General features: G+C 40.6%; 2 protein-coding genes across 3 annotated transcripts in view; both read right to left on the reverse strand.

Annotated features, from left to right (window-relative positions):
• The window catches only part of LOC124137513, a 493,827-nt gene that overhangs the window by 258,123 nt on the left and 209,070 nt on the right, over positions 1–26,634 (reverse strand). The gene's annotated exons all lie outside the window — the stretch shown is intronic.
• On the reverse strand, positions 1,291–26,594 carry LOC124120932 (C-type lectin lectoxin-Phi1-like). 2 transcript variants are annotated; one of them, XM_048387764.1, is made up of 3 exons: positions 26,239–26,594; positions 5,499–5,681; positions 1,291–3,091 (listed from the first exon to the last, which is right to left on the reverse strand). In XM_048387764.1, the coding sequence occupies exons 1-3, from the start codon at positions 26,528–26,530 to the stop codon at positions 2,877–2,879; spliced, it is 690 nt and encodes a 229-aa protein (XP_048243721.1). In that variant the 5' UTR covers positions 26,531–26,594; the 3' UTR covers positions 1,291–2,876. The 2 variants fall into 2 exon arrangements, with proteins under 2 accessions (XP_048243721.1, XP_046339796.1); XM_046483840.2 differs by having other exon boundaries at positions 1,291–3,097.

A 26,634-nucleotide genomic window follows, 5' to 3' on the forward strand; every position in this document is an offset into this window, starting at 1 on the left:
TGCCAGAATCCATTTTTATCACAAGAAGTGGAAACAGCTGACTTCCACCCTGCCCATAGACATGTGAAACGTTCTTAAAATAGTTTATGTGCTGTGTATAAATCTAGTTACTGTCAACTTCAAAGGTTCTATACAAGCCTTCCCTCATTAGTTTAAGCAAACGTCCTCTACCTTGAATGTAAACGTATTTGCCCACTTATATATTTGATGACATGTTCATTAAATTGGAGCAACATATATTAAAACATATTATGTCAAGTTTCAGTCAATCGTAGTTATGTGTTTCTGAAACTTAAGAAATAACACAGGCCTTTCACAAAATAAGTTGCTATTCCCAAATATTCAAGCTTGTTTGCAACAAATGCCGAGCAGATCTACTAAACACGACCAAAATCGATTAAAGAGTAAGTATTTACAAAAAGAATGAAGTATGATAAGGTAAGAACCATTTTGGGCCATGCATAATTTGTAAATATTTCAACTTTCCTGTGTCATATGAAACAGGCTTTTTTATCTATGAAATGGCATGCTTGACATCTGACGTGGTATTAAAGTTCAGTTTGTTCAGTTGTATTCTTGGTAGGGAAAAGTATCTTGCATCAGTTTTGTTTGCAATACGAAAAAAGTCCCTCCTCCGTCCTGACTTTTAAAATATAATTACCGGAGAAACATTTAGTGTTTATACAGCCTTATCACATTATGGGTTGTGTTATCCTTGTAATGAATCATTCTGATGAACTTCGTAGCACCATTCGATCAATGTACAAATGTGATCACTTAGCAGGACCTACTTCACGCTCCGTACATCGAAGCGATGACTTCTTGCTCTAAACACTTTGACTAACTGTTTCCAAAAAAATTAGAAAGTGTTTTCCCTGTGGGTGTTGATCCTGTAAACAAATATTGCTACGAAACACTTGGCACTAAATAATAAATTGTGCGGTTCACTCAAACAGTGTATTCACACGTGGGTTTTAAAGCGACTTCAATGCGTGAACTAACGTCTTAATCGTAGATGTTTTAAAGAATGACACTGTGCGACAAAGATACTATTACCCCATCTTCCCGAGGCAAGGGAGTTAACTGACTATAAGAGTCCAGTTTCCACCCTTGCCGAACTAGGCTGGAATTTCCAAGCTCGATTGTAGCGCCACCAGTGGCTATTACGAGTTACGTCCCTTCTATGTTCCTCCTATTAACCAATCAGATTCCACCTCTCATATTACAAACGGGCGGCGCCCAGTCAAGACGATCTGTTCGATAATCAAGATCTATATTGTAATACAACGGGTCTTACCCCGCGAAGTGCATCAAATCGAGTGAGCAATTGATTAAAAGCATGAAAAAAATTACAAAATATCTGTCGACGTCAAATTGGCGATACACATGCTTCGCAAATCCTGCAGTCGACCGAAATCTGCACGTTGAAATTCCTGTTGTTAACGAACCGGATGTTTAGTTCGTTACGCGATTTTGATTGGACTATGCACAGACTCGTTAGTCCAGGCAAAATGTAACTCCATGATTACAGCCTAGTTCGACAAGGATGGAAACTGGCCTTTATAGTCAGGTAACTCCCTTGCCCCGGGAAGATGCTATTACCCTTGTGTGTTCCTTATCATAAATAGCATACATTAGGAAAGGGTAATTCAAAGGCTCACATAGTACACGCTTTACTGATAATACATGATCACTGAAATATTGAAACACTCTCGGCTACTGACCTCTACTTATAAAATATAAACATGAACATTATCCATGGCGATCACGATTTATTTGACATTGAATTCAACGAAGATAAAGTAGACAGTGTAACAGCTGATATTCTTGAATGTCCCAATTATTGTCAGTATTTCCACCTTAAAGATAATAAGGCATCTGGAAATGATAACATGATAGCAGAGTTTTTAAACATTACTCAGATATTATAAAACCATATTTGGAACTTATTTTTAATATCCTATTGGAGAGATCATATTTTCTAGAGAATTGGACAGTTGACATTATTGTTCCCCTTCACAAACAGGGCGAAGCCAGCGATGTTGATACTAAGAGGCATAACTCTCCTCAGTACAATCAGTAAAATATTTACTTCAATTATCAATAATTCTGGGCGGATTCTTATGATAAAATAAGTGAGTCACAAGCAGGATTTAGAAAGGGATACTCCACCACTGACAATGCTTTATCCCAAAATTCTAAAATACAGAGATATCCATAAGTAAAAGGAGGGAAGCTATATGCTGTATTTATTTACTTTGCAAAAGCTTTTGACTCTGTGAAAAGGGTTAACTGGTGGCCCTCTTTCAAAGACATGGGCTAAGTAGCAGAATTGAAAAGTTATTGTGTCCTCAATATAGAAATGTAAAGGTGTGTGTCCGGAAAAAAATGGCACCTGACAAGGATGTATTATTAAGTCCCTTTCTATTTTCCTTTTTCATAAATGAATAAGCAGATAAAATCCAAAATAATTGCACTGGTGGAATACAACTACATCCCGAAACTATTAATTATCCCTGCTTCTTTTCGCTGATGATATGGTCATGTTCTAGAGCACAAGCACCTGGCTTACCCAAATGGTAACACATTTTGTAAATTAATGACATGTGATTGTACAGAAACTATTAGAAATGTGTCAATATTCATTTATCATGCTATGAAATTAAGAAAATGTATAAATTTGTAACATGCCCCAGACAATGCACTATAAGCCTTTGGCCTCATCAGTACCATGAATAAAGATTGATTGAAACATAAAAACTGCCCTTGCAAGGCCTTACTGAGTGGTCAACCCCATAATGAGTGGCGAACTATGTGCAGGAGTTTCCAACCTCTTTATACAGTTGCGCCCTGAACTTAATTGTGCATATTGTCGTTTATTGAAGAACAAGCTCGCACACATATCGTTTCCGGCTATCGCATTCCGTGTCGACAAGGTCTTTGTAATACAGATACACGCAATTCTGAAAGGATAAGTAGTCAGGCTCCGCGTAATCCCATTTAGTGGTGTGATTTGATCCGGATAACCATCTGAAGGGGCCAGTGGTAGTTGTCTTGTTCAAACCGACCCACACCGGGGAGGTACCAATCCCTGCAACTTTTCAATAGATACATACAAACAATTCATACTTTGGATTGGATTGTATAAATATTGGAGAAATAAAAAAAATTGCTTGTATTTACAATTCATCGAGATATCAGTAAATATATAATATATAAACGATAGAGAATAACCAGTCTCGATTATCAGATGAAAATGATTCCATTGCACCCAAAAGGCAAAATACCGGTGCAAATATAATAGGAATGCATCCCAAAAACGGGTCAAGCTCGCTGACTTGGTTCATTCATGTCATCAATCCCAATTGCGTGAATCGATGCTCATGATATCAATCACTGGATTGTCTGGTCCAGACTCGATTATTTACAGACCGCCGTCATATAGCTGGAATATTGCTGAGTGCGGCGTTAAACAACAAACCAAACCAACCAGCATCACAAAAACACCAGAGGTTTGCGAAAAGGGGGAGCACGTCCTGCCCTACCAGTAGCACCCTCTGCGCACACAATTTGAATAACTAAATCAGTGTCTCCTTGTTGCCTGACGCCGCAGTGCCACGGGCGGCATGTTACCAAACCAGATAATCAAGTGATGGACCAGATAATATATAACGGATTGCACATGCACTATGTGGGCTAAGTGGGTAACAGTGATTGTATCTCTTCACAGGTGTAGTTTCAAGACAAATTACAGGTGTTAAAAACAGAAATTTTAAAAGTGAATACAAAATCTCAAAATAAATGAAATGAAACAAAATCAAAGTTCAATTGCATGACAATGTTGATGAACGCCGCCATGAAAGCTAGAAAGATGGATTTGGGGTTAATGCTACATTAAATTAAATATTTAATACTTGTTCTGTCCCGCGCTATGCATTGTGTCTCTTTTTCCGATCAAAAAGAGGAAAGTTGCAACCGTTTGCAACCTTGAAACACCTCACCCTAACGCAGCCCGTCAGTGATGCACGGAGCCCAAGCCTTCTTTCTTGTCATCTTAAGCTGGAGTACAGTTAGACGAGTCGGCCCTGATTCGTTTGTTTGTTTGTTTGTTGATTAATGCCGCACGCGACAATATTCCAGCTATATGACGGCGGTCTGTAAATAGTCGAGTCTGGACCAGACAATCCAGTAATTGACATCATGACCATCGATCCACGCAATTGGGATTCGATGACATGCATCAACCAAGTCAGCGAGCCTGACCATCCGATCCCGTTAGTCGCCTATATCAGATGTACTGTTCCATTAGGGACAGTCAACACCCCTCCATCAAGACGAGTGTGATGAACAGATCGTATTGGATGGTCAATCTGACCATTTACAGGCCGCTGTATCTCATCATTGTCTTCCTTCTGTATATTATGAATGATGTGATTGAAACGCAGATGAGCTAACCATGGCTGCTTCAAGAGTTGTTATGTGTACTCCTCGGCCCTTAGTAAGGTGCATGTACCTCAATCATGCGCCAAATAACGACCGGAGTTCGAGGGTTGTTTTTGCTGAAAGTTCAAAGTAAACCACGCGTCACACAACGTTGTGGGGTGATCAAGAGCTGCACGTAATGCCAGATTCGCGAAATGGTGAGGGAGAGAGGCAAGAGCGACCAACGTATAGTGAGTGAGTGATTATGGTTTTACGCCGCTTTTAGCAATATTCCAGAAATATCACGGCGGGGGACACCAGAAATGGGCTTAACACATTGTACCCATGTCGGGAATCGAACCCGGGTCTTCGGCGTGACGAGCCAACGCTTTAACCACTAGGCTACCCGACCGCCCCCAAGCGTATAGAGAACAGATCACTGTCATCCACGGGTAAAAAGGTAGATCTCTTACTCATCTATTTGTGGAACCTTCACAAAGACCACAGCGGACTGGGAGAGCATGACATTGGCATGTGGGCGCCTGAAGGGAGTCCTGCCGCTGTGCAGAGTTGCGTCCCTTGGGCACGCCAGAATCCTATGATTGTGGGTTCGAATCCCGGTTCGCCCCGATTATGTTTCTAGGTTTGTCAGCACCATACCCGTGCTCGTGGGTTTCACTGAAGTGGTAAACGTGTTAGACCTGCGTCACTTCGGGCTTTCCTCCCACATTAAGCTGACACGCCGTGATATAACTGGAATACTGTTAAAAGCGGCGTTAAACCCAACTCACTCACTCACTAAGTCCTGCAAAAGACCTATCCAAGGATTACACTATGGCACCAATCCACATTGGCAAAAGCACAATTTCATGTCTTGGGAACGCAGTGAAAGTGACAAGAATAAAGCCTTGGCACTCCTGAGTCATGTACGGGCTGCGTGTTTCAAGTTGCAAATTGACGAGCAAAGATTTCCACTTTTTGTTAAGAAAAGAGACAAAATGCATAGCGTGAGGCAGGTTATGTAAAAAATAATCTGTTCCCGAAAAAGCTGAAATAACATAATTATTTGGTTTTACCTTCGATGATGTAGTTTTTGATGTAGTTGTGTCTAGCGTCAGTGTCAAGGGCCACGAGACGACCATCTTCAGCATGACATGCATTCAAGCTCGCTTCCCAATCTTTCAGTTCAGAGGCAGGGCTGACTTTGAAGCAAATGTTTATCGACTCGGCAAAGACGTAGCCCAATCCAGTAGGACAAGCTGCAAGTAATAAATACTCAATACAGTTATGCAGTAGGTGTACATCTTTTAACTGTTGTGTCTAATGAACGTCAATAAAGTTGACCCAAGAATGACATATCAATTTGCAGAAATTTCTTATGATTATGGAAATGGTTCTGCTGCTGTTAAGTACATGTCTATTACATGATCAACATAGATAGTTTCACTAGTATGACTTCATCAACACAAGTCATTGATGGTTGGGTTTCTGGGCAAGAATAGGTCTCCAGTAACGTATGCTGGTCGTACGAGGAAACCTTGTCGATCGGATGGAAAGGCTCGGTGACTTGGTTGATTGCGTGTCATTGTACACCACATCGGCAGCAGTTCGGCATGTTGTGACTAGAACATGTGGTGCATATATACTCTCGGAAAATGCAGAGATATTCGAAAATAATAGATGATAACAGAAATACAAACAGAACATGTTGGCTGTGTATTGGAAGTGACCAAGGAGGTGAAATGGGGTTTAACGTCGCGTCCAAGATTATTGCACTAATATAGCGACTTGCATGCATCCGAGCCGACCAGTCCTTGTTTTAGCCCTTTTATGCCGAGCGCCAGACAGGGTAACAACAAGTACCATCTTTTAACGTCTTTTGGTATGACGCGGTCGGGGATCGAACCCCGAACCTTCCGCTCTCCGGGCGGAAGTGACCAAGGAAGACGCCAGGGTATAAACGTTCGTTGATACGGCGTGGCATGGTGTTCGGAAATCTCCAAATGACAATTTGAGGCAGTCTTGTCCACCCCTTTTGACTTTGACGTCGGCGAAGCATCTCCCTATCAGGTCCCTGACGTGCAATTTTGGGGAAAAGTGAGGAATGTTATCTTTTAAAAGACAAAATGTGGATCAACATGGAGCACAAACGACACGGCACTGTCAGTATGTTGTCTCGGTTGAACTGTCCATTGACCTTCCATGGACAATAGACCGCCTCTGCGACCGCCTCTCTAGTGGTAGAGCAACTCCCCAGACAGCGGAAGGTCAGGGGTTCGATCCCCAACTGCGTCAAATCCAAAAGACGGTTTAAGATGGTACTTGCTCTTAACATGGACTGGTCGGCTCAGATTCAGTATACCGTGTCTGAGTTGGGTATTCATGCTAAACTGCGACATGGAATCTCATTGGGCTAGCACTGTAAAATCAACATAAGTCCGGACTAGTAAAGCGTGTGCGCGCATGCACACACCCACACAAACACGCACGTCACTATATAAGTGCAATAATCTTGAACGGGACGTTAAAATAACGCGACAAAAGCCTTTCCATATCCAATAGAAACTCTGCACAAAGCAGAGTTGATTGTACAATTCCGACTACATCATTAGCATGTGTTTATGAATCACTATCAAATAGTAATGATACCACTGGTAGCACACGTCACAAATACATGCAAAGGCAAGTCAATTGTTCACCTGAAAAAACACGGGAACATATGGTACAAGTCAAAATAGGGAATTGCATCGTACATAATTTCTGTCATTGATTTGGAAATGTCCTCACATGGGTACCATAAAACTTTTTAAAAGCTTTCCCGAGGCCTTGAATCTTGTAGCCTTGATGAAACAACTCCCGTGAAAGAGTCATATGACGCTCTTTGAAATCGTGGTAAAAAGAGTAAAAGGATTGAACTGCTGGTTTTATTGCTCGACATGAAGTGAAAGTAGACTATTGGAAAGTCACCCCTCTTGTCATACAGTCTTGTGGAGAGTGTTTTGTCACTCTGAATCTTTATTCATAGATCTAAATATGAAACAGATAAGGCGGTCTCACTGGGCTACTTTATTTCTAGTTCAGGTGGGTAAATCAGTGGAAGGGAATTGGCTATTTGATTGTTATTGGACGATATCAGATCATCGATATACCTGAAGCTTAAGTTTAACTTCTTGGCCAAATGTCCTTGTTTTGACTTTGCCAATCCAAACAGAAATTCCGATTCATATGCTTAAAGAAACAGAACTCCATTTCACCACACCTCACTGTATACAAGATGCAGTAGTGGACCTGCCACCGAATCTGTCATGTTCCTTTACGTTGAGATGACGTTTATCAGGACGCCTCCAGATACACCCATGCCTGTCCAGAAAGTCCATCTCTGGACTCAACTGAAAATATTAGTCGAGGCCATCGGCGATACCCTTATTTTCTATGCTCGAAACATCATTGGCGTCTGACTAGACTGTGCCAATTTGTTAAAAGGTGGTAGAACACAACACAATTACCTGCATACAAACGATTTCTAATCGCTTGGTCAGTAACTTGAACTCTAGAATGGCTGTCTAGTTATATAAGCAATCGTACTCAATCAGTGTTTGTAAGCGGGGCTCTATCCAAGCCAAGGATTTTGAAGGCTGGCGTTCCACAGGGGTCGGTGTTAGGTCCCTTTTTATTCATTGTATTTGTAAACGACATTGCTGATGAATTAGATTGCATAACAAGACTCTTTGCTGACGATACAGCACTCGGCTTTTCTTCACCAGACAATCAACTTGTTGAATCAACTCTAAATTTAAATCTGAGCAAGCTGTGTAACTGGGCAAAACGCTGGTTAATTAATTACAACCCAGAAAAAACAGAAGAGGTTAGATTTTCCTTAAAAGATGAATCAGACCTTATTACCTTGTACTTTGATGAATGTAAAGTAAAGAATGTTCAAAATCATAAACATTTGGGTATAACGTTCGCATCAAACGGTCCTGTCACGTAGATAACATAATTAAATCAACATCAAAAATGATAAATTCAATGAGAAAATTAAAATTCATATTGAACAGAAATACATTAAATAAAGTATATACAATCTTCATAAGACCCCATTTCGAATATGCGTGTGAAGTGTGGGATGGGTGTAATATAGAATTATCAACTCAGTTAGTACTCCTTGTACATGATTTACTGTACAAGCTTTGTAAATACCATGGAGAGGGAGTCCTAAGTTGGATAACTTGTTCCCAATCCATTTCAATCTGAATAAAATATGTTTAAATCAACTTGAACTCATGTGAACAGCGATTTGATTGACTGTTTAGTTTCTGATTAATCTATCCTGGACTTGTTTTGTTGATCCTGGTCGCCGTGTACTGAGCCGATCATAAACATTTGGTCTCTGCAGAAATGTGTTCCAAAGTCCGCAAATCACAGACTGAGACACACTGAAAATATTGACGTATCTCTCGTTGAGGTATACCAATAGCCCATAGGCGTTTAACGCGTTGTAGACGACGCATTGCCGATCTGAGGTGTCAAAACCATGAATGGCCCCGTACCCACGTCCACGAAAGAATTGCATGGTCCACTGCAATGTTTCGTGTACATTAGAGCGTGAAGTTTTGGTTCCGAAACTGTTCTGCCTCTGGCCTTGATTTTACAAAGCTGATCTTTCTTCTGACGCCTGATCATAAAAAAAACATATTTTATGTTTTCCTACTTTTTTTTACCGTTGATAGGTGAAAACGAAATCCACATTTTCAATTTTTACTGTTTTTTGTATTTGGCAATGCACTGTTTGTCACCAATCTGAACCTATGGGGGAATGTCATACGGCATTAGCTACATCATGGTAAACTTTAATCGAGCTTGAACCAGACATATATAATGGAAAATGTGAGTGTAGGCATCGATCAATGCAGATAGAGCGCGCTTTGTAAGAAAACAATTGTCAGTGGTGTCGTAGATTAATATACACAAAGAAACAAGGTAAGCACACCCTAATATATTTCATTGTTTGGTCCCAATATTTGTGAGAGTCATGAAAGATATAATTACGGGAAGAATTATGTTTTCTCGAATGATGTAATCATTCATTCGTGACGAAAGCTCATGTGCCATGCATGGTGTGCCCGTGCAGCATGGTATGCCCGTGCAGCATGCTACCCTCGAGTATCTCTAAAAGCAGTATATCCAAACGTTAAAATTGCTTTCTTAAGCTCGGTTGTAAACGGTTTTTCCATGACATTGTGTGACAATGGCACGAAGACGATTATCAAACGCCACAAGATGGCAAATAATCGGCATGCATAACGCAGGGTTGTCTTGTAATGCCATTTATCGGAATTTGGGGTATCATCACACTGTCGTAAGTCGTTGAGTCAAGACACATGCTCAGACCGGGGAGGTACACCGGGGAGGTACAGGAGCGTCCAAGATCCGGGAGACCTCCTGTGACGACACATCGCGAAGACAGGTACCTTCTTCGTCTCATACGCCGAGAACCCTTTTTAACAAGTACTCGTCTGAAACAGCTGTCGTTTCAGCACCAGAACTGCCAGGGCTAGACGAGTCATAAAGCGTCCCTTGTTAAGAGATCAACCCAAAGTTACTCGTTTGGCATGGTGTATTGTACGACAGAACTAGAATCTGAGAACTTGGAGACGGATCCATTGGTCAGACGAAAGTCGCTTTCTGCTCCACGTCACTGATGGAAGAACGAGAGTTTGGAAGCACCGGATCACGGCCTACACCCCAAGGAACATTAAACCGACTGTTGCATACGGCGGGGGCTCGGCGATGGCTTGGGGGTGTATATCTCATGATTGCAGGTTGGATTTGGTCACCATAAGGGGCAACTTAACAAAGGCTCAGTACATCCGCGACGTTTTGAGGCCAGTCGTCGTTCCTCATTTTGACAACCACCCTCTTGCTACTCGACCTCAGTACATGGATGACAATACCAGGCCTCATCGCTCGCATGCAGTCGTGGATTACATGAGGGCCAATGCAATACCGACTCTACCCTGGCCAGCAATGAGCCCAGATTTGAACCCGCTTGAACATTTTTGGAATATTCTGGGACGGCGCATACAGGCACGAGATCCTCCTGTACAAGATTTATGCTAATTGGAAGCAGCATTGGACCAGGAGTGGTTGTTGTTGATCCATCAACAGGTCCAACGTCTGGCTTGAGGCATGATTATGTAGGGTTGAATGCGTCATCCGGGCACGTGGCTGTTATACCCGCTACTGATCTGTGTCACGTGTCATGTCAAGTAGAGCCTTTAAGGATAAAGCTCCATACCTTTTTAGGTTTTGTCTAAGGTCAAAAACAGTACCTGTGTTACCATGATGTTTTTGTCAGTAAATTTCAATCACAACTCACCAATATCGTTCAGAAATAGGGGTTTGCTTAACATTTTTCTTTGTGTATAGAAGTATGGGAAAATGAAGTCCGCCGCCCTGTCTCAGATACACACAGTCTTGTTGGCGACAAAGACATGCACACTGACCAACGCTGGGGATCTTGGTGTGGGTGTTAGATGCTGATTCTGTAACTTCTCTGTTGTCCAGACTTTCCACCCTGTGATAAAAAGTTCTTCCGCAAATACATACTTGAAATATACTCAACAGGAACCAGCCTGTGATTACAGCAGTGGACTTGACATCCATGTTCCTCGAAGGTGACTTGCTTCTGTGTCCTCCTGTAGTGCGACTGACAATATGTCTATAGCTCAAATTGTGAAGCTTAACTTGCAAATCACCTAAATTGTATTTCGCAATGTGGGAATAAGCACATTAATAATGTTTGCGCAAACAAAGAATCAAATCAGTCAAACCACACTATATATTTTTCTTAAAAGCCCAAGTTGATAGGGCGTGGTATTGGCAGACGTGTCTTGACATTCGGATAACAATTAACTAGGGCGGAGACAGGTGACTTGCTTCTGTGCCCTCCCCTAGTGGGACTTACACTAATTTTATTGCTCCTGCATTGAAGCACAGGAGTCCGTATCTAAAAATCGACGCCCTCATGCATATTCATGATCATCTCCACACGAAGGGCTCGCGTGCGGAGATGGTCATGAATATGCATGAGGGCGTCGATTTTTAGATACGGACTCCTGTGATTGAAGCTTACCTTGCAAATCACGAATGTATACATTAAAATATTACAAGCATTTTATCTCGAAGATTCTCTGTGATTTTAATATGGTGATGAATGTCGAGTTGAGGAGGAAGTTAATAACATCACTTTTAAGAACGCCTGTTGGAAACATGGTCAATATGTAACGGACCAGTTATACAGGTGAGTTAAACACGCCACTCATCTGAAAGGCACAGTCTTAAAGGAAACAAAGTACGTAAATTGTCTTTGGCAATTTGGGAATAACCACATTAACAATATGTATTAGCAAACACAGATACAAATCAATCAAACGACGTGATGTTTTCTTTAGTAATCCTGAACAATGGATAGGACAGGGTATTCACTGACATGACCGCGCGTTCAGAGAAAGCATAATTGAGTCCAAGGGTCTCGTTTCGCCCGTTGTTTCATCACGCATATCCAATAACCACCACTTGATACTTAACAAAAGCACAAGGAAACGTCTAATCATATTCCCAAGATGTACACTCATGGTCACTAGCCAGAGACCAAGTATTAATATTTAATACACACACTCTATGTGGAAAACTTGCTGTTTACCTTCAAGTTAGTTTAACCTGTGTTATGTGAGCACATTCATGTGTGACTTCTTTCGACATGGCATCAGTGTTCACACAATAAATTTCAGTGCAGACCTAAGGATAAAAAACTGACCCGAAAAATGTTTGGTCAAATCACGTGACTGATGCTGACCTCGAAGACTGACTCGTCGATATTGACTTTTCGCGAACACCAGTGTCATCACGTATTTTCACTGATCCCTTCATATGATTTCCATCGCTGAATTACCTTTTACGCCCAATAGATTCTATTTCTTCAGAAAATCGAGACTGTTTAGACTTTGGCGTTGATGTTTTTATATTTGTCTGCAAGAAAACAACTTGGAAATAGGTACGCCAATCTTTCTTATCTGAAGACGTTCTTGGCGAAATATTTTACAAAAGGACAGCAGTAATGCTAACGGAGAAAGTAAACTCTTAACAAAGGAATTTTGGTTCAACAAAACCATTGGTAACTCGTGGCGAGTTCATTTCGCGAAAACTAGGGTCCTCGGGCCCAATCAGATCACCAGAGGGGTCGGGTCCTCTGTTCCAGTCAGATCACCACAGGGGTCGGGTCCTCGGGTCCAGTCAGATCACAACAAGGGGTCGGGTCCTCCGGTCCAGTCAGATCACCACAGGGGTCGGGTCCTCCGGTCCAGTCGGATCACCACAGGGGTCGGGTCCTCGGGTCCAGTCAGATCACCACAGGGGTCGGGTCCTCGGGTCCAGTCGGATCACCACAGGGGTCGGGTCCTCGGGCCCAATCAGATCACCACAGGGGTCGGGTCCTCGGGTCCAGTCAGATCACCACATGGGTCGGGTCCTCGGGTCCAGTCAGATCACCATAGGGGTCGGGTCCTGTGGTCCAGTCGGACCATCACAGGGGTTGGGTCCTTGGGTCCAGTGAGATCACCATAGGGGTCGGGTCCTCCGGTCCAGTCGGATCACCACAGGGGTCGGGTCCTCGGGCCGAATCAGATCACCACAGGGGTCGGGTCCTCGGGTCCAGTCAGATCACCACAGGGGTCGGGTCCTCGGGTCCAGTGAGATCACCATAGGGGTCGGGTCCTGGGGTCCAGTCGGACCATCACAGGGGTCGGGTCCTCGGGTCCAGTCAGATCACCATAGGGGTCGGGTCCTGGGGTCCAGTCGGACCATCACAGGGGTCGGGTCCTCGGGTCCAATGAGATCACCACAGGTGTCGGGTTCTCGGGTCCATATAATACTATAATGACAGACGCATTACTCTTGTCACACAAGACATCTCAGTTTATTCGTCCCAAGAGAAATAACGGAAGACGTAGTCTCCGGGTGATTCATGGGCAAACAATAATTTGCTTGTAATGAAAGTCAACGTCGATAATTCGATCAACATGCTTGGGAATTGTTCTAATTCCTGAACTATTCACGTATTAACATACAAAGAAAACACTCTTTAATTGTTAATGAGTGATCGACATCATTCACTGATAAACCAGCTTTTTGTATTAAAATCAATTACCCTGAAGGATGATATCGCTGTTGCCGAGAGTAAAACAAAGAAGGTGTCTGAAGGGAGACACTACGTGTTGTAGTGACGTGTGGGGATGGTCACTTGTTTTGAAATCAATAGTAAATACATTGTACTTACCAACTTCAAGTCCCCTCTCTTGAGTACAGTAAAGTGACTTTATTCTAAGATGAGCAATACTCTTGGAGAATCTTAATCTTTCACAGAATGCCAAGGCATCAATTTTATGATACTTAAAGCTGATAATAATATCAAAAGGTTTTTATACATATAGGTAGTGTATTAATTGCCAACCTATTTATTATTATTATTATTATTATTATTATTATTATTATTATTATTATTATTATCATTATTATTTCAACCCTTTTCATAGTTTGTATCAATACATTCCATCCACAGCCAAAGGCACAATCTGGGACATTTTCTTTCGTCAAAAGCCCTGCCCTCTTGGTTGATCCTGAATAGCTAGGGGTTCGGTATCAGGTCTGCAGTATGACACAAGGTTGACAGGTTAATACACTGAACCTCTCAACTCAATCCATAAGACAAAGATCCATGTGATATTTGTAGTCAAACTATATATGTTAATTATCTCATCTTTTATGCCCTGGATTGTTACAGGACAAACACGTACTTAATTACCTGAATTTTATTTAGCCTCTAGCAATGCACACTCCCCCCCACCACCACCACCACCCACCACCCACCATAATTTGACCTAAAGCTTAGGTGATTCCAGACAGGAACTGGTCACCAGCAACCTATACTGGTCGTTGGAAGCGGTCAATGAATCGGGTGGTAAGGGCGAAGGGATGCCATCGTACCCCTACACTGTGGATCTTTGCTCATAATACCAATCACTGGATTGTCTGGTCCAGAGTATACTATTTATGTGCCGGCATCATATAGAAACTCGCGTCAGAAAATTAACATGGCCTCCACGGGGTTAATTCCGTCAATCGCGACTAAATATTCAAGGTCAGCGTAAGTCACATGATTAGACCAAACTTTGTCTGGTCAGTTTTCTGTTGCTAGGCAAGCAATGATAATACATTGTTTCGCCACGTGATATAGATTAAGTAACCAAATTTCTTTAATACTTTTAATAGACGTATAACAATACATCAGTAATAGATCGAAGAATCTGCTCTAGGATTCAAGACAATTAAAAAAGTCAATAGCAGAACACCTACGTATAGATTGTGCAAATATGACACTTTGAATGGAATTGCAAGTTATATAACATATTGTATGTGTGCCCACACGAGCTAGTCTGGACTAATGACATTTATATAGTGCTAGCCCACTGAGATACCAAGTCACAGGTTTTAACGATCCATTTTAGTTGTCTCTTTCACCAAACAATCCAGTGCTGAAGACGTATTCTAACCTAGCAAAAAGTGGAACAATATATAACCTATCAAATCTATTTACAAACAGTAGACATTAGATTTGTTTGTTGTTTATCGTCGCTCATTCACTAATGGACATCATGTGCATCGATCTACGCAATTGGGATACGATGACATATACTGAACCGCAAAAGAAACGTCACCCGAAGTAACATTGAATGAAAAGTTGTCATTTAAATATCTGGGTAATTTTTTTCAAAGTTTCTAAAATTTAACATTACCTTGTTCAGAAAAATGAAATTTGATGATAAAAGACAATGCAGATGACAATAAAACCGATCGCCCAAGCACATCACGGCAACGGCCATGGTAACCCGATGCACGTGAGTTCCGTGCAAATTGAAATGCCCATGCATTCCCCCATTCCTTGCCCTATAAAAGTCCACCCAGATCGGATAACATTCGATAAAGCAGCTAAACTATCTCTCAAAATCCCAGAAATAAGCTTAAACTTACCCATCTCAAAATCAGAAATTAAAAGTGTAAACAAGCAAAAAATCACAAAAAATGGCATAACCTATATCTAAACTCAAATAGCCAAATCAAAAAAGTACTCAGGAAACCACTAACCAAACCAAAAATTCTCCATCCTTCAAAAAACATCGACAGAGTAATCACTCAACTCCAAACAGGACACACGAACCTAAATAACCACCTAAAAAAAAAAAAAAAAACACACTACAGGTAACTGCCCACACTGCAAACAACTAGAAACCCCAGAACACGCACTCACCAACTGCACACACTACCTAACACATCGAACCGCATTACAAACCACCCTCAATCTAAACAAGTCTCTCACTCTAGAAGCTATACTTAACCCACAAAATAAACTAGAAAACTTCAAGGCCTTAGGCGTATTCTTAATCAAAACGGAACTAATAATTATAAAACGCATCTAAAAACACAATAATCTACCAAATCAAAATCACATAAACAAACAAACATCCACCATACCCAGCTCCCTTAGTTCTCCTCCCCAACCCCATCGGCATCTATTCCAAATCTCAAAATTCCCAAATTCTATATAAGCAACCCCTAAAGCCTCCTCTTGGGTTGCACAGACCACTTTCGCCCCTTTCGGAAACACATTAAATGGCCTGGCCGGGCCCGTGTGCGAAATACGCATCAGTCGGAAAGCGCACGTTAAATCTCCAAAGTAAGTAAGTAAGTAAGTAAGATAACATTCATTATTGAATTGCTACCACATGCCAAGATTGACAAGAAATCAGCGACACCAAGCCTTTGGACTATTGCAAGCTGGACAAACCGCCCTGCAAGAAGCCAATGCATTTCAAGTCCATGTAAGGTCCATGTACAGGCTCCAGCAACGGTACCAGACCACCAACACTACAGATGACCGACCACGTAGTGGAAGACCAAAGGTCACTACCCGACGTCAGGATCGTCAGATTGTGCGACAGCATCTTCAAGATCGCTTAAGCTTGAGGTTGCAGACTCTTATATACATGCACCTCGAAAGTTGCAACAGCTTTGTCATCCTCTTAGAAGTTTGGTAAGTGTTTATTGGTACAGCTTGTACCATGCCATTCCCCGCACACGGCACTGCAAATGGGACCCTATTTCCGGCAAGTGCATCTTCGTGTGTTACAGTCTTTTGGGGAAATTACAGACGTCAAGGAGTGCTGAAGGTGCTGCAGGCAGATCTGTCTGTATTGGTAAGCACCGTCCATCTATCATGTGCCATCCCCACTCCTATGGATTCATACTGAACCCTTTCTACTCCATTATCTGGTAGTAGACGCGGGGTCTGTGGTATCTTGTCGCTGCAGAGAATGGTGGCATCATTTAAGTTCATTTAAGTGTTGTGGGCGGGGAATGCCATGGTACAAGTTGATCATGACAAACCTGTTGAGACTTTCGAGGTATAATGACATCTCGCTACAGCATTCATCATGACATCTTTGCCACTATTCTTCACGTAATAATGTTCATGAATCATGAAATATCGAAGATATATTGATAATTGGTGGCCATATTGGATATGCAAATAAGACATATTTCCCAAACTAGGATTGCTTGGGAATTTTAGTATGTTGTATTTGGGACCTTGTAGAAATGCATTATGGTGAAATATTTCTGTTGCAATTGTTTCCAAGAGAAACCTTATTTTGCCGGGACTATCAATGTCACTCCTATTGAATAATCAGATTCCACCTCTGGTAGCACTTCCATGTGCTCACAACAAAATGGCGGCGCCCAATCAAGACGATCTGATCTATAATCAAGATCTTATCAAAATAAAACGGGTCTTATCTCGCGAAGTGCATCAAATCAATTAAGCACCTTGATTAAAAAACATGAACATATTTGGAAAATATCTGTCAACGCCACGTTGACGGCACACATGCTTTGCAAATCCTGCAGTCGACCGAATTCTGCATGGCAGCCTCTATGTAGTAATGAACCGGATGTCGATTTCTTTACGCGACTTTGATTGGACTATGCAGAGACTTGTAAGTCCAGCAAAACTGACACTCCATAATTCCAAGTAAGTTCGCCAAGGATGGAAACTGCATGGACTTTTACAGTCAGTTAACTCCTTTGCCTCGGGAAGATTTAAACAGGGATACCAAACACATAAACATGTAGCTAGGTTCACATCAAGCCCCTTAATTAAATTAAACACGATTCAGAAACATATTTAAAACATATTTGCGATTTTCGATTATTTAAATTATTTTTTCACAACAAACGACAGATCTGTTTTAAATAATTTAATCAAGTATGTGATATTGCATAACAACGCTGAAAAGCACAATACAAAAAATGTAGGTAGATTTCCCTTACGCCCCTAGAATCAGGATACGTTTTCCGCACAAAATATTTATTTGATTTAACATATCTTTTAAGAACCAATATGTTATGCCAGTTCATAATTATTACTCCAATTAACTTATTTCTAAAGTACAAAACCAACAAAAATTAATCTTTGATGTATTCATGAAGATACATGAGTGATATTTGTAGAATTGAAAAACATACTGCAAAAACATCAAACTGAATCCATTGTTATCATAAGAAGTGGAAGCAACTGACACCTGCCCAATATCCTTAATCACGTGAAGCGTTCTTAAAATAACATTCATAGAGCAATAAATGAATAGTATTATGTCATTCATCAAATGATTGAGTGATTGATTGATTGATTGATTGAGTGAGTGAGTGAGTGAGTGAGTGAGTGCGTTTGGTTTAACGCCGCTTTTAACAGCATTCCAGCTATATCACGGCGTGTCGACTTAATCAGGTAGGAAAGCCCAAAGTGATGCAGGTCTCAGACGTTTACCACTTCGGTGAAACCCACGAGAACGGGTATGGTACTGACAAACCTAGAAACATAATTGGGGCGAACCGGGATTCGAACCCATAATCATAGGTTTCTGGCGTGCCCAAGGGACGCAATTCTGCACAGCGAATCGCGGCGCCTTAGACGACTGGGCCGCCCGTGCCCCCGGTGAAGGTTGAGACCTTAACGCAGTGAAAGTTCACTCGGTGACATTCTCCTTAATTAAACCCATGTGATTTATGACATTAAAGGCCTATTGTCGAGCCTGAGAATGTATGATTTGGCCATACTTACTCAGCTTAATTGTTTGTAGTTAACACCGGTGTATTGCTGAAAGTGAAGCATATTTACAAGAATCTTTCTGGGTCAGCTTCAAAGGGATTATCACAAGACATGTGGTACGTTTTTTTTTATCAGAGGTCAGAAGGAACCCATGTTGGTCGTACCGTGGGGATTCTGGGTTAGAACAGGACACCAGCAACCCATGTTGGTCGTACCGTGGGGATTATGGGTTAGGACAGGACACTATGAACCCATGTTGGTCGTACCATGGGGATTCTTGGTTAGAACTGGACACTATGAACCCATGTTGGTCGTACCGTGGGGATTCTTGGTTAGAACAGGACACTGTGAACCCATGTTGGTCGTACCGGGTGGATTTTGGGTTAGAACAGGATACCAGCAACCCATGTTGGTCGTACCGTTGGGATTATGGGTAAGTACAGGACACCAGCAATCTTTATTGGTCGTACCGTGAAAATTCTGGGTTAGAACAGGACATGAGCAACCTATGCAGGTCGTACCACGGGGATTCCTGGTTTGAACAGGACACCAGCAGCCTATGCTGGTCGTACCTTGAGAATTCTGGGCTAGACCAGGACATGAGCAACCTATGCAGGTCGTACCGTAGGAATTCTGGGTTAGAACAGACACCAGCAACCTATGCTGGTCGTACCACGGGGATTCCTGGTTTGAACAGGACACCAGCAGCCTATGCTGGTCATACCACAGGGATTCCTGGTTAGAACAGGACACCAGAAACCCATTTTGGTCTACCGTGAGGATTCTGGGTTAGAACAGGACACCAGCAACCCTACTGGTCGTACCATTGGGATTCGTGGTTAAGGGGATTCTGGGCTCGCTGACTTGGTTGTTGAACGTTATCGTATCCCAATGGATACTAAATCATTGGATTGTCTGGTCAAGATTTGATTGTTTACAGACCGCTCTCATATAGCTGGAATATTGCCGAGTGCATCGTCAAACAACAAACAAACACAAACAAAACGTCTTCAAACTGTTATATCATATCTGGGTTAGAACAGGACACCTGCAACCTATGCTGGTCACACCGTGGGGATTCTGGGTTAGAACAGGACACCGGCAACCTATGCTGGTCACACCGTGGGGATTCTGGGTTAGATAAGGACACCAGCAACCTTTGCTGGTCCCTAAAAGGCGATCTTGTGGATCGGGTGTTCAGGCTCGGTTGGTTGCAAGTCATCGTAACCCGAAGCCGTGGATCGTTGCTTTCACTGTTGTTAAGTCGAGTGTCTGGTCCAGACTCAATTACTTACAGGCCGTGCCAAGACCATGCATCCGAACTATTGACGTTTAAACTTGACTCCAAAACCTGGAGTGTAAACGAGTGAGTTAAATTTTACACACACACACACACACACACACACACACACACACACACACACACACACACACACACACACACACACACACACACACACACACACACACACACACACACAATCAAAGTCACCATACTAGGAACCGTGGTGACTTGCAGTACCTCTGCTGCCTGGACAGTTCCCCAGCACTTACCTTCAGTTGCTGACGAATTCATGGAAGATTAGCCTGTTTTATTGTCTCGGCCCAAACAATATTTCTGAGCTTATGTTAAAATCGGGGACATCAGTCCACCAGCATAAACATCAACCCACTTCAAATAAATATATAACGTCAAAGCCAGAGAATAACCAGTCTCGATTATCCACCCAAACAGATTCCATTGGGCGTGAAAGGCAAACTAGCAGTGAAAAGTATACGGACAGCATTCCTGGAAATCAGTGATGAGACACGGGGTTCGCGAAAATATCGATCATTCTATTGTCACGGATAACTCAACAAAGTCTAGCTTCAGATGTTTCACTGTAATTAACTCACAAGGGATACCCATCATGTTATGACGACGCCCACCTTTCAATAAATAAATATTCATGGGCATATCCTGTGTAGTCAAAACGACATCGCCGCAAAATGTAGGTGAAATAGAAAGTTTAATTTCATGCAATATATACTACTCAAAAGAAATTAATGAACATCCACTATTGGTAGGCTGTGTGATGCAATACCCACCAGCCACGACAGAGTAACTATTGTCATGTCATGTATTGTATATATTATTTTGTTATATAGAGGATATTTGATGTGTCGAGTGAAATATGTTTCTCTCATCGAGTGACGGGGTAAAGGAGAAATTTTCACGAGTTGCGAAGCCAGGAATCAAAATATATCCTTTTCCCCGTCACGAGACACATAGCATATCCTTATTATGATACACATTTTGTTTAGTTGTCTACGGGAATCTGTTTTCTCATTAGAAATGTAAATTCTGAAACGTAAATTCTCCCTATCTAACCAGCTGGGACGTTTCACAACCCCTTGTAATTTTGATTTAAAAAGTCATCAAGTTCTGTCCAGATCTTCGGCCTCGACGAAATTTGGAGCATCTTTAATGAAGATAGGTTAATTAAGAACTTTATTTAGTGATTGTGATGCTCATGTCAACCATCGAGATTATAATTCACGTGGTGGTGAGTTGGTGTGCATAAAATCGTGTATTAAACATTTTGTTAAGAATGTCTTTATGGATTTTACGGACATTATTTATTTAGTTATCGACAAAAAATGTTTAATTGGGAATGGGATACTATTTTAGGTTTTGTTTATGTTCTACCTATCAACTCTTCTGTAGCGACAGATACAAAAACATTACAAGGTATTGATTATTTTTAACAAAGTTTATTTTAGTTACAGTGTATGAATGATGGATGTAAGATAGTTACCCTGGGGGATTTCAATGGTCGACGTGGGCAGATGCACGATTATTTACGTAACGATGATAACAGGTTTATGACATGTATCCAAGAAATGGAATTAGTTTCAAATGAGTTTGATATGCCTAGGGAAAGTAGAGATAGTGAGTGTAATAGCTACGGAAGAGATCTGGTTGATGTTTGTTGCAGCTATGATATACATATGTTAAATGGACGGTGTCCAGGAGACATCGATGGTTCATTTACATGTTTTAAGACAGGTGGCGCCAGTATTGTTGATTATTGTCTTTGTTCATCCGAAATTTTCGCCCTAATATTGATTTAAGTATAGTTTCCCCGCTGTGAATCGGACCATTTTCCCATGGTATTCTCGCTGAAGAACGAAGCTTTACCCAAGATATCTGTTAGTGAAAATATAGCTGACGTTGATGGTATACATATCATAAAAAGATCTATTGGAAAGAAGTAGTAGCAGATGAGTTTGTTAACCATGTTGCCGATTCCCTTAATACATGTACTATTGGGGAATGTATGCAGGACATTTATCAAGATGTTAATATGGCTGGAATATTTCAAGATTGTGCTTCTGTCAGAAATTTGAATGTGAAGAGTAAGCAAACATTTCATTTAGACTGGTTATTTAGAGGACCATAGAACTTGTCATACATTAAGAAAACGACATGAGTGTATGTGCAGAAGAAAGAAGGAAGAATACGAAGGAAATCAGATTGACAGTCTATTTAGTTTACAGGATAATAAGCGTTTTTGGAAGGAGGTTAAAAATTTAACGAAATGTAGTAATATGACGACATCGTCAATATCTTCCTCACAATGGACTGAATATTTCCAACACGTGTTGAACTTAACTGACATACCAGTTAATGACGATTTAATGGATGCAGCTGATACTTTTATTTCAAACCATTCTGAAGATGCTTGTGACAAATGTATGAACGATCGATATATAGAAATTCTAAATGCTGACATTAGCGGTGAAGAAGTAGAATTTGCCATTAATTGTTTAAAAAAAGGTAAAGCTGCTGGTCCTGATGGAATTTTGCCGGAAATGTTGATATCCTGTAAGACTCATATTATTCCATATTTGACTGACGAATGTCATATTTAACTAGTTATGAACACTGGCTGTTATCCAGATGAGTGGGCAATGGGCATTATTCAACCATTACACAAGAAAGGCTCCATCAATGAAGTAAATAATTATAAAGGAATAAGTTTAATGGATGTGTTTGGTAAATTGTTTATGTCAGTTATTTATCACCGATTACGTATCATATCAGCAATAGCAGGATTCAGGGGCGGGTACAGTAAAATGGACAATATATTTACCTTACAATGTTTAATTGAAAAATATCTTTCAAAGCGCGGAAGACGTTTCTACTGCCTTTTTGTAGACTTTCGGAAAGCTTTTGACTCTATAAAATTGTAAATTATTATGGTATTCTATTATGAAGAAGACTATCCATGGAAAGCTTTTGACAGTGCTACAATATATGTATACAAAAATAAAGTGTGCCGTAAAGGTTTCTAGGAGGTCAGTTACAGAATATTTTAGTTGTGGGGTAAGACAAGGGTGTATGGTTAGCCCCTTTCTTTTTACTATGTTTGTTTTAGAACCACAGAATGATCTCGAACAATCTAATCTCAGGGATATAAATGTCGGTCATGAATATTTGGAAATTCGACTTTTACCATATGCTGATGATCTGTACATATTGGATGATACTGTAATAGGACTTAAACGTAAAATTGCTGTCCTCGAGGGTTATTGCAAATCCTGGGGTTTGGAAGTAAATGTGGATAAAACAGAAATAATAGTTTTTAGAAGAGGAGGTTATTTACAAAAGACAGAGAAGCCGTACTTTAATGGGAAGGTTATGAAAACAACAAGTTATTACCTTGGAGTCATATTTTCAAGTAGATTATTTTGGACTAAAGGAGTGGAAACGTTGGTTGCTAAGGGAAATAAGGCGTTGCTTGAAAAAGTTATATTATAAATTTCGAAATATACCCTCTAATATTCTTTTTAAGTTATTTGATATTAAAATAAAACCGATAATAGTATATGGTGCGGTAATATGGGGTTTCCATATGTATCAATCTATTGAATCATTTCATACTAGTTTTTGTAAATTTGATGAACTACATTTTCTGTTTAGCTGACTTGCATTTAATGAGTTACGAAGTAATCATTTATGTTTTTTACAAACTGAATATGAAAATAAAATGTATTTACACTAAGTTAATGAACACATAGACAAGAAGCGATATTAACTCTATAAATGACCTTCTATCATTATTTTGCCTTGCCAATGTGGAACGAACACATGTGGAACTAACGTAAAAGGAAGTCAACAGTTTGTGTTCGGACTAGACACTTACGATAAAAGGAGATAATTGGCGGGGATGTAACTCTTGTATGACGTCAATGTTCACTGCAGTGAAATATGACTTTTCTCAACTTCAGTAATCTCACTCATTCACACTGATGTATATAATAAATTGTTATATTGGCCAGTACCGTGGACATGTGACATGATAGATTATCTAGTATTTATGAGACTGATTATTTGTGTATTTAAGAGTTGTAATTAACAGAGCTCGTGTTAGTGTTGGATTATGAAACTCCAAGAACAAACTCCAGTCTTCAAGGCTCCTTGGTGATGAAAACAGATTGATATGTCTAAATTACTTTTACGGGCCTCATCTGCAGCTGCTAGTGCCACATTCTAGTTTAGGGCAGATTAGCACTCTGTGTACATGGATGGGATTTCGCATGTAATCCGTGGATAATTATAACCAACCTTCCCGTGATAGTCCAGGCACTTAGTAACTAGTGTTTGCAATTCTCCGTTTTCCCAGTAATCCGTGGATAACCAACCTTATAGTGATTGACTGGTTATTTGGGAATTTTAGTATTACCTTGTTCAGTCAAAGTAACGGATACTTAAGTCGATTAAGACTAGTTAATATTCAGACGTGTTCGTCTATTTTGAAGTGACTTATTTCAGGGATAGGCCCTCCGTGTTTATGTCGCGTTATTTTACCCAGCCGAGGTTATTCACTCATTTGAATGTTGAATTAATTGACTCAGGTGTTAAATGGTCGCAGCCGACTTTATTGACTGTCTACGCATCTGGCCGATATCTTGTGAAAGTGTTGTTTTAGCTATTCATTTTATTACTGTAATACAGTTGCTTAGTAATCAGTGTCAGCGCAGATTGGATTTGTCTGATATTTAATTGTCATCTCTTTGTACAACTAGCCGTTATTAATAAACCTGTGAACTTATTACCACCTTTTCTTTATTACTTCATTTACTATTTTATGACAGCCCTGGACATCATTGGAGAACAGCTCCGTGACAATGCATGAGACATTTGTCACTTATCATGGTGACCATAGGTATGTTTACACTTTTATCTTTACAGGTTCGGTACACTTTGTAAAAACTAGTAAAAACGTAAACGCTATCTGAACTTTACTGAGAAAGCAGTACGTGAAATGCTGGACCTCCTCAAAGATACCGGCTCTGTAAAAGTTGGGTATAGGACATTTAGGCAAAAAGTAAGTATCCTCTTGGGCTCCACGTGTGCTCCCTTTCTTTTTGATCTGTTTCTTTATACATATACATCAGAATGTTTGCTCGGATTGGCAAAATTAAAACAAGGTAATTAAAATTTTGGCGAATTAAGTTTAACTTCAGCTTTTGATATATCGATCATCTGATATCGTTAAATGAAGATCTCAGAGCCCGACACACGAAAACAATGTTACAACTTTCAAACCCTAGAAAACTGTTATGGTAGACATAACATTTCCAAATTTGATTCATCAATGACCAAAATGATGCATGATGCAGCTTCCTATTTTGTCTTTTACTAAACATTCCCGTGTTTTATACATCTGCAGACAGCCGGATAAGAACATACTTTGAGTATGTGATGTGTATAAGAACACCATTAATATACTTCTAATAAAAGAAACACATATGTGATATTGACAGACATATATGAAAATCAAAGCGACAAAACCCTTTGCATATGCTAAAGAAATCTCTGCCAAAAGCAGAGTCGAGTGTACGATTCCGACTAAATCATGAGCATGTGTTCATGAATGACTATCCAATTGTGATAGCATCAGGTTGAGACTGTAGTTGCATGTGCATATGTACTCAGTGTTGAATATATCTGCTAATTATTTGATGATTATGTACAGGATGCACTGTCCAAGAGACTTGCTTTAATGGGTATAGAAGTTTACCGTTAATTGTGCTTGTTTAGTGTGATACATCGTAATCTCCTTTTATGACCAAAGTTTTTAACACAAACACGAACTAAATATTTAGAATGTGGTGCAATACACCGCAACAACGAAGACGCCCTTCCGATTTCCCAAAGTGTCAACGTACTATAACATTTCCCTGTTACTCAAATGGCATCAGAAAATTTCATTTCCTCAGCAAGTATTTTGAATAATGGCTTATTCAGATTTTGCCCGAGGAATGATCCTCAATATATACATGGAGGTGAACATGTTTTATTATTTAATTGTATGTGGATAAGCATGCGAATATACACTTAATTAAAAACTTGGACAAAGAGATAATGATACAGTGTTTGTGATTTTTTTTCACTCAATTTCATAAAACAATATCCTTACCTATTTATGACCCCTAACTATTTTTGTTCAGTATATGTTCTACTTCGATAGGTTATGTCCTTGTTCATTGATTGCTCACTGTATTGCTTTTTCTGAGTTAAGTTAAAACAAACCGCAGGAACTCACTGTTTCGATAGTAGACTGCTCCTTGGGCGGGTGATGAACTGGCGTTGACGAGAACGTCATACAGACTGCAAACGTCGCCATTATGTCTCAGATACACACAGTCTTGTTGGCGACAAAGACGTGCACACTTGCCAACGCTGGGGACGCTGGTCTGGTAGCTAGATGCTGATTCCATTACTTCCCTGTTGTCCAGACTTTCCACCCTGTGATAAAAAGTTCTTCCGCAAATACATACTTGAAATATACTCAACAGGAACCAGCCTGTGATTACAGCAGTGGACTTGACATCCATGTTCCTCGAAGGTGACTTGCTTCTGTGTCCTCCCGTAGTGTGACTGACAATATTTCTATAGCTCCTGCATTGAAGCCAATGGTCTCGTTTCGCCCGTTGTTTCA

The sequence above is a fragment of the Haliotis rufescens genome, unplaced genomic scaffold, assembly GCF_023055435.1.
Source record: "Haliotis rufescens isolate VD_foot unplaced genomic scaffold, xgHalRufe1.0.p SCAF_7, whole genome shotgun sequence".
NCBI lineage: Eukaryota > Metazoa > Mollusca > Gastropoda > Lepetellida > Haliotidae > Haliotis > Haliotis rufescens.

Excerpts from the sequence above, each read along its gene's own strand:
- LOC124120932 (XM_046483840.2), bottom strand. The coding sequence starts at position 26,530 with ATGGATGTCAAGTCCACTGCTGTAATCACAGGCTGGTTCCTGTTGAGT. Across the intron at positions 5,682-26,238 it reads AGCAGTCTACTATCGAAACA|CTTGTCCTACTGGATTGGGC; the intron begins GTGAGTTCCTGC and ends TATTACTTGCAG. Across the intron at positions 3,098-5,498 it reads CAAAAACTACATCATCGAAG|TTGCAGGGATTGGTACCTCC; the intron begins GTAAAACCAAAT and ends TCTATTGAAAAG.